General features: G+C 29.9%; 1 protein-coding gene across 1 annotated transcript; it reads right to left on the reverse strand.

Annotated features, from left to right (window-relative positions):
* Positions 1-7,559: 7,559 nt before the first annotated feature.
* Positions 7,560-8,359, reverse strand: LOC148569057 (uncharacterized). Its single transcript, XM_088483643.1, has 4 exons — positions 8,294-8,359; positions 8,012-8,200; positions 7,817-7,912; positions 7,560-7,727 (listed from the first exon to the last, which is right to left on the reverse strand). Exons 1-4 carry the CDS (start codon positions 8,357-8,359, stop codon positions 7,560-7,562), a joined length of 519 nt encoding a protein of 172 aa, XP_088339769.1.
* Between the last annotated feature and the right edge of the window lie 1,572 nt (positions 8,360-9,931).

Genomic DNA, 9,931 nt, shown 5'->3' on the forward strand with positions numbered 1-9,931 from the left:
GTATATAAAAGTTAACTCCATAAGAAACTTAATAAAGAAGTATTAAAAATTGACAATAGAGCTTGAAAACAATGGTAGTTGGAACTTATTAACCCATTTGAAGAGAAATTATTTAGTAATGATTTTGTTATGCGTATAATGTTAATATAATTTTTTTTGTGTTATTTTCAAATAACGAAATTCTATTTTGTTATGAAACATTTAAAAAAATACCTATCAATTAATGTCATTTTTATATACCTTAATAATGTATGATGTCCTAAGAGCTTTGGATTTTTTTAAAAATTTTGTTATTTGTAATCTTGTGACATTCGTGTCAAAATTGTATATTTCACTCTAAAATAGGCATGACCTAATCAAACGCAAATGCATTTGAAATTATTTTTTCTAATAAAATATTATACACAATGCCATGAATATTTCTATATACGTTAATAGTGTATCATATCTTAGCTATTTTTACACTAAATCTGTATGTCATGGACAATATATTTATTTTTCCCTTTGAAATTGTACTTTATATTTTGTACTTTAAAAAAATAACTTATTTTGTATCTCTTTATTTTAACAAAAATAATCGAGTACAAAATAATTCTCATTTTAAATAAGTGAGTAACTCATTTTTTTCTTTCCATGTATCATATATAATATTTCTTAAAAGGTTGATTAAGTAATATTCAATATAAAAGCATAAAGAGTTGGAATACAAAAGTTAACGGCAAAAATAAATTGACAAAAAAATATTAAATATTTAAAATAAAACTTAATTACAATGATAGTTAACACTTGTTAACCCAACTGAATAAAAATTAAGTAGTAACAGTTTTGTCGTGTTTAATCTTTATATAATTTTTCATATTTTTAAAATCCTTTTTCCTATCAAACAGCAGTGCAATTACTTTAAGATTTATGACAAAATTGATAGCTTAATAATGTATAATATCCTAATAGTTTAGGATTTTTTTTAGTAAATGATATTTTGTTATTTGTAAGACTGTTAACTTAAATATATTTTATCGCTTATATCTATTAAACTTGACATTAGTTTAAGTTACCTAAATGAGTATTTTTATTAGCATTCACTTCGAAATTTTAATCTATTTGACTTAATTGATATATTAAACATATTGAAATTAATAGTCGTATGTTATAATTTAAATTTACTCTAAAGTAGTCATGACTTAATGAAATGCAAAATGTACTCAGAAATTCTTTTCTCTTATCAAATAGACCGATTAAACTTTTATTTTTTGATATTTCTATACACGTTAATAGTGTATCATATCCTAACTGTTTTTACTACTATAAATAATGTGTGTCATATTCGGTATATTTATTTTATTATCTCAAATTTAATAGTACTTTTTTTAACTTAAAAAAATAGCTTACTTTGTATATGTTTTTTTTAACAAAAACAAATAATTGAGTACAAAATAAATGTTACTTTCAAAAGTGAATTACTAAATTTCTTTTTGGTTTCATCATTTAAAAATTAATATTTCTAATAAGGTTGATTGAGTAATATTCAATTTAAAAATAAAAAAAAAACATTTTTCGAATATTTGGTAGACAAAAGTGACCCATAAAAAAATTGTTAATCAAGTATTAAATATTTAAAATCAATGAATATAACATTTTTAATTGGCACTTATTAATTTAAAATGAATATAACATGACATTTTTAGAAAATATATAACTTTTTAAAACTTGTTAATGCAGGAGAAATAAAAAATTTTGTTATATATGAAATCATATATGTGGACTCATATATTATGTAATTTTTTTTTACCAAAAGTCATACATTATGCTTAAAGAAGGTTAAAAATTAGATGGCCAATAAACAAAGTTAAAGAAGATAATTTCCACCCTAAGGTGGGTCCTACGGGACCAAAAAGAGATATATCTAATGGAATAAAAATATATGGGCTATATATATGCATATATTTGAATAATGGCTATTCAATTTTGTTTTTCATTCTTATTTAGGGTTTGGGAGAAGAAAAGACGGTAACTCCCTCACATATAATAACTAACCAATTAAAAGAAGCGTAAACAAAGCAAAGAGAAGAGAGAAGGAAGTCTCAGCAGAGGTAGAGAATAAGAGGTCGCGCGAGCAGCATCTTTCCTGAAATCCATCTAAACATCAAACCAAAGTTCGAACCATCCATATAAAATGTCATCCCTATTTGTATTTTAACAGTTTTTCTTAACACTAAAAGAAACAAAAAAATTATTTTTTTAATTATTCTAATAGAATCTCTTTTGCAATAAGAGGAAAAATTCTTGATCTTTTCTCCAGTGCTGATAAGAGGATTAGCAATATCACAGAACTGAATGGCGATACATGTAGATAGGAATGATGCCAACAGGTAAAAAATTGAACCCTTGTTGATCCTTACTCTGTATGTTTATAAGAAAATCAACATGCAATTACACTTAATTGGTACATGACATAGGAACATATTATCCTAAAATGGTAAAATTGCTGGTTCCCTTATCCCACGTTTAGAAAAAAAAGTCTTCAAATTGTACAAATTTAATTAGGTTTTATATATCACAATTTTAACCCCTTTTAACCAATAATAAAGCCGTGGAAACTTGATAGGATATACATCCTTAGAGAGCCCTTTTTATCATTCAGAAAACTTTTCAAATATTTTGTTTTAATGCATTCAACTCTTCATTAAATGGCCAAACTCAATTTTGAGCTCTGTATAAAAAAGTAACTCGATAAAGAAATTGACAAAGAAAAAAGATTTAAATAATTAAAATAAAGCTTCATAAAAAGGATAGATGATACTTAACCCAGTTAAACAAAAAAAAATTCTTAATAATTTCGTTTTTTTTTGTGTAGTTTTTATATAACTTTTTATGTAGGTGTCTTGAAAATAATTTTTTAAAATCAAATAACAGATATATTAGCATAAGATTTATGAAGTAACTATACTCCCTAATAATGTATCATGTACCAAAAGTGTTGAAATTTTTGTATCTTATTAATTATAATTATTGTTTAGTTAACCCTTCTTGATATGTCATATTTTATTAAGCTTGGGGTTTTATTGAAGTAACTTATGTGATTGGTTGATTCTAAATCTTTCAATTAAAACTTGGTTACTACTTCTTTGATTTACCAAAGACACTAAAATTAATTATGATATTTATAATTTGTATTTGACTTTGAAATAATCATCCCACAATCACACTGCATAAATTATGTTTGTAGTCTATATCTTACTGTCATAGCCAGCTTGTTTTCTTTTTTTGCTCTTATAAAGCATAAATATATCAGTGCAAAATAACTATTTATTTTAGGCAATACATGTCCATTTCTTAGAATACAAATGATTGAAGCCTCTCTAACCTATAATAGTGTTATATGTTATCAAAAGGTTTATAGCAACCCAAGAACACTGGATTGAAGGGAAATAATGAATTCTGAGGTTTTGACTATACAACGGGTAGGTAACTAAATACATGTAATATTATTTTTTGTATCTTAAATAACTTATGATGGGCAACATTTAATTTTAGCTGTAACATACAATATAGGGAGACAGAGTTCTTCCACTAGGTTTTGTAGCAATTTATGGGCACAAATTAGGGTCCTTATGATAAGCAATTGATGAGTGGGATAATTGTTTGGTGTTGGTGAACAAACGGATTTTCTGCTAGTAAAAAAGTTTACAAATAAATCCTTGTTGAAAGTATAGTTTCTAAACCAACAAAGAATCTTTTCGTACAAAAATTTGGTTGTCACAAGTAACAAATCCCTAATAAAATTGATAACCGAAGTATTTAAACCTCGGGTCCTCTCTCAAAAAATTGCAGGGAGGTGTATTTATTATTGGTTATGATTGATTATTTTTTTTGGGTTTTTGAATAATGAACAGGAAAAGTAAATTGCAAGAATTAAAGTAATAACTAATAAAGTTCTTAACAAGGTATGAGAACTGGAAATTCCATTCTAGTTATCCTTATCAATTGTGATGAGAATTATTTATTGCTCCCACTTAGTTAACCCTTACTAAATAAAGGAAAGTCAAGTGGACTAATTAACTTGATTCCTCAAGTCCAAGTCAAATCCTAAAGAAAGACTAGCTTTAGAGGGATCCAAATCAACCAGCAAATTCTAATTATCAATCAACAAAGGAGTTTGATAACTCAAGTGTCACCAATTAATCAATTCAAGCTAAGAATATAAAAAGCTAAATTAAAATCATAAATCCGAAATACCTCAAATTGCATTAAATATAAAATCAAATCTAACATTGGAATTCATAAACCAAATTGGAAAAATAAACAAACTAAAGTAATAGAATAAATAAAAGTAGAAGAGAAATTAAATTAAAGGAACATTGAACCTAGAATTGAGAAGAAGTAATCCTAAAACTAAGAGAAATCCTAAATCCTAAAACCTAGAGAGAGGAGAGAGCCTCTCTCTTTAGAAACTACATCTAAAACCTAAGATTGTCAATAATGAATGAATGTTTCCTCCATGATTTGATTCCCTCATTCTCCAGCCTCTATTCTGTGTTTTTCCGCTTGGATTTGGGCCAAAAAAGAGCCCAAAAATCGCTAGGGACAAATTCTGCAACTTTTTGCACGTGGCGTCTGTCACGCGTACGCGTAGGTCACGCGTGCGCGTCATTTGGAAATTTTTCTTGTCACGCGTATGCGTCACTCGTGCTCTGTGCTAGGCACGCGTCTGCATCGTCCATGCGTGCGCGTCGCTGCCAGTTTCTTCAAAACTTCATTTTCGCGCGTTCTTTCTACTTTTGCATATTTCCTTTCTATCCTTTAAGTCATTCCTGCCCTATAAAGCTTGAAAATACTTAACACACAGATCACGGCATCGAATGGTTCTAAGGGATAATTAAAATTAATAGTTTTAAGGCCTAGGAAACATGTTTTTACATATATCACAGAATAAGGAAGGGATTATAAACCATGCAAATTATATGAATAAGTGAGTGAAGAATTGATAAAAACCACTCAAATTAGCACATAATAAATTATAAAATAGTGGTTTATCAGTTGGATCTAAAAAATAAACCTAAACAGAAGGTTATAACTAAGGGTACATTTGAGCTGATTAGAGATTTCTATTTTGTTGGGAGAGGAACTACTGTACAATTTAGTTATGTGGGTTTTGGGATCTTTTTCATTTCACCGTGCAATGAAATGACCCAACCAATTAAAGTTGTTCTGAATCTAAACTTTTATGTGGGGGACCGATTGGGCCAAAATACGATGCATAATGTAGAAAGAGTATTACATCTAAAGTACTACAGTAATAGTGATGTTTCATCACCTGATGTCATAGTACTATCCGGGTCCGAACCATCTGAGCTTGAGGACTCGTCAGATGACAACGAAGATACAATAATGGAAGGTAATGGCCCTAATAATCCAATAATTATGTGTGATCAAAGCTATTCATCAGTTGAGTTGAACGAAGAAAGTTTTGAAAGAGAAGAAATACCTGACAACAAGTAATGTGACACTTAATTTTTTATTCACCCATAAATTTTATTTCTGGATAATATCGAACTACATTTTAGAATGGAGATTAACAATTTTAAGTATCCACAAGTAGATACACTCCATATGTTTACTATAAGAAGACTCTGACACATTTTGACCTGAGTGGAAGTAGATTGACAAATTGATTCTAAAGAATTAATTTCAATTTTATGCAAACATGTCAAATTCTGGTTATGCATTTCTAATAGATAACTGTGATAAATTTTCCCTAATCACTAAAAATGGTTCATTTGTTGCAGTACCTGGGTGTTAATTTTGTTGCACATCTTATTCCATCTGGACATGGTTTGATTTGGCACATCGCTAGTCCACCTTCTCGCAAAGGCAACAACATCTTTTTTTGTTCATCTACTCAGGAGTGAAGGAAGAAATACAGAGTGGAAGTTCGGGGTTGATTAGACTAAATGTTGTCAACTGTATAAGTTGAAGGCAAAGGACAACATTATCCTGAAGCTGAATTCCCTGCGGAACCGCCAGATAGAGTTGATAATTGAAAGATTTTAAAGCCTATGGGTGATTGGGTTGTTAAGCTTTACCTTGTGACAACCTATATTTTGCACTATATCATGAAATGTATTGTACATATTTTGTCTTGTTATTTGTAACTATGTGAGAACCCATATTTTGAATATGATAAACAATGACAACTTATAATTGTTCTCTACATGAACTCTCAATTATAATGAGTAAACCACGGATATATCTTAGTATATAGATTGTATTTTCAATGAATATATTATAATGAAATAACTGAGTTTATTTGCGTAAGCTTGAGCAAAAGATGGCTGGTCTTTGTGAGTATAGGAAAACTGTATAAATTGAGAAGTTTAGGGTCTGCTGCTGATTTCTTAGTTATAACATCCTGCCAAAATTTGTTACTTGTTTAGAGTTTATATATTCAACATAAATTGGAAAAAAAGAATCAGCAGTAATTGGTTGTAATATAGTGAATACACCTTTCATTATATTAAGAAAAGCTTATTGCGTTATCCATGAACGGTGACAGTGAGAATAGGTTCACTAGCTTCATATGCAGCTAGTTTGACTTAATGATAGTAAGTCCAAAAATGAATATAATTATGGAAACACATTCCATAGGTAATAAAAATACCAATATACATACTTTATATAGTTGGCTAACAGTATCGCTTATGGAGACAAAATGCATCAAGAACACTAAGTAAGAGTAGACATTATAAAGGTGACACTTTTCTAGGTGAGAATACATTATTTTGGAAATGAAGGTCTTTAAGTCCAATGATAAAGTTTGATACTTAGAATTGATCAATTTGCTAAAGCATGCAAAGGGTCCTTTAATGTTGAAAAATTGGAAATTCACTCCAGATTGTAACTTGTTTATATGTACACCATGGTTTGCAAAAGGCATACCCAAATAATACTATTGTTTTCTAAGCAAGCAATGTAAAAATATATTAAAATGAGTCATATAATGATGACGTAAACTTGATCACATGAATACAAATATAATGACGAGTCTAATAACCAAAGAACGATTTGAAGTCTTGAGCCACGATTAGCTTCCATAAGACATGAATTCACATTTAGTAGTACCCAAGTCAACTTTTTCCACTTACTTGGCTTTCTCCAAAATAGAAGTAACACAGGATCACTAAACAGCAAGGTAGAGATTCAGCAAACCAAAAACAATATTCACAAAGTTGATGTTTCAGAACAGAACATACAAATTTGAATAAACAAATGAGTCCAAGTGCAGATTTCCATTAGTTCATATATTTATATTATTGTTACTATTGTTAAAACTCCATTTAAGTATATAAAAAATTAAATCTAAACTAAAACATACGTCTTTAAAACACTGATATTACATAGTTCATAGACACCTAAGGTCATTACAACAAAGAAACAAAAGTTCATTACATTAATTTATATAACTTGCTAAGACTAAGTTTCCTAATGGAAGTACCTATAGCAACTGAGCTGCTACCAACTGACGACTACTATGGGATTACATCGCCATTGTTGTTAGAAAATTACTCAATTTTTCTCTTGATGGAATCATGTTTAAAAGTCTTGTTACTCGACCCTTGACCTTCAGGACTCATAAGTCCACTAACACCCAACCTTGGAGCAGAATCTGCAATAACACATTTAGCAGAAGTATCTAATCCGTTCTCAAAGATGCTCTCAATTCTAGAATCCTTCATCATTGCAACAGAAGTTCAACCATTAATTATTCGTCTTTATAATGGAAACATGAGTTAGAAAGATTATGCAATAGAATCCTTACCTTTGACAGAGAAACAATAGCAGCTCCTTTTCCATTCGAGTTGAGGTCATGATTTTCACTTGCAGGCACCACGTTTGAAAAAGCTTGTTCAACACACTACAGCACATCAATTCCAAAATCACTTACAAATACAATATGTAAGCATATATAAAATGCAACTTAGCAAACGAATGCGTCAACTTGCAAGATACGAACTACAATATCTATTGAAGAACTCTGAGATGAATAGAGACCAATCAGTACCTTATCATCACTAATCTTTATAGCATTATAAGCCTGGTCAACAGAAGTCAGATTTTTATGTGAAATAGACAACTTAAAAAGGAACTTCCTATCAATTATAGGTTCAAAAGTTTTCATGTAGGCATTCCCATTGACATGTCTCTGCAAACCAAAAAGGATTGATTAATTGTATAACAGCCCAAGTCGTTATATTGATTAAAAACCAAATACATTCTGTAATTTATGACATCATACCATTAGATCCCTTATGTCATTAGCAGTTTTTCCAAGAATCATTTTTACCGCTTCATTCCAAAGCATTATATTAATGCATCCAGTCCCATCGGTGATTACAACAATAAGTTGATACCTGAGAAAAAACAAACCAAACTTAATTAAAAGTATTCAGTAAAAAAAAAAATAACTCAAGTAAGCGTGAGGCAGTGATGTCGTTTAGTAGTAACCTTAAGTTTGAATATAAATAAGAATACAAACCATTGAGTAGTAACCTTAGTCAAGTAACATGAAGATTATTGTAGTTATAAAAGTTTTAGAAAAGTATAACTTCATAGCTTTTATTGTTCTAACGTACCCCGAATTTTATCGATTTGGTTTTATTCTTAAAATAGATAGAACTCCCAGTAAAATAATTACATGACAACAAATTATAGACCTTTTCTAATAAATGTAACTGCAGATAGCCACTATTTAACTTGTATAATAGAAATCAAGCTCACCTAAAGAAGGTTGGTGTTAAAATGTTAAAAAAATTTTAGAACACCAAACAAATGATTTTCTCAACGGAGCATTGAATCCCATTTTTCGACAATGCTCACAGTAATATTGACCCTTATTCTCCAAAACTTTTCTAGGACAACTCTTACATGAGGGATGAGGCATAATACCAATTGCGGGTGCCAACATCGACATACAGACATGATAATGGCTAAAACCCAACTGGAGCCTTCCTGCAAGAACATGGACTCTCATTATGATAAGAAAAAAATACAACGCAACATAGTTATTGTTAATAAAAAAAAGGTAAGAAGTTAGCTGACGTAAGTCATGTTCAAGACTTTTTTCAATTGTATTTATTGGGAAGGCACCCCCGAAAGTTCATCACTCACTGAATACTGAAGTTGGGTCTCTACATGATTAATTCATTATGACCCAATGTCATCTTCTTCCAAGAGGCTAACTCGAAGTAATGCGACGAATAAAAAATGATTATTACTATTATACAAGTCTACCTAAATAGATATACGAAGTACCTCCAAATTCAATTAAGTTCAGTGTTTACATACTGGTTCTTGAATGCAACAACATCGGGGAAGTTAGGGTTGAGGAACATTCTAGAGGCATAAAGACTATTCTGAACATTGATCTCATTCAGGTCCTGATTTGCCTTGAAGAGTTGAGCGACCAATATCAGTGGCTCACCATCATCCTTATCCACAATATGTTGCCAATCATTTCACCAAACACAGTGCACTTCATCTTATTTTTCCTACCATATTGTAAAACATATAACAATAACTATAATAGATCTGACCTTTTAATGACACCCTAATGAAGGCAATAAAATTCCTTAATGAAGATCTTCTAGGGATAGTGTCATGAATTTACCTTCTTGACCTGACTTTGTAACCATTGGTCTAGCATCCTTCTTTCTAATAACATGACCAATACAATCTATACCATAATAGAGATAAAAACAACAAAGACACAACAAATCAGCCATAAACAAAATAACAAAATCACATAATCCAATAAATTATTTTATCAATGATCTCAATACTATATTACCTAGAAGGACATTCATATTTACAGCATCAATTGCTTTAATTTTTGAAAAGGAAACAAATTGGAAGGGATTCAGTTGAAAGGTGTCAT

This window comes from Arachis ipaensis, chromosome B4, assembly GCF_059453495.1.
Source record: "Arachis ipaensis isolate K30076 ecotype BB chromosome B4, ASM5945349v1, whole genome shotgun sequence".
Lineage (NCBI taxonomy): Eukaryota > Viridiplantae > Streptophyta > Magnoliopsida > Fabales > Fabaceae > Arachis > Arachis ipaensis.

Bases quoted from the DNA above. Each gene is read 5' to 3' on its own strand.
- LOC148569057 (XM_088483643.1), bottom strand. From the start codon at position 8,359: ATGCTTTGGAATGAAGCGGTAAAAATGATTCTTGGAAAAACTGCTAAT. The intron at 8,201-8,293 runs GTATGATGTCAT...TTTGGTTTGCAG, and splicing joins ATGACATAAGGGATCTAATG to AGACATGTCAATGGGAATGC. The intron at 7,913-8,011 runs GTTCGTATCTTG...GATGTGCTGTAG, and splicing joins GTTCTTCAATAGATATTGTA to TGTGTTGAACAAGCTTTTTC.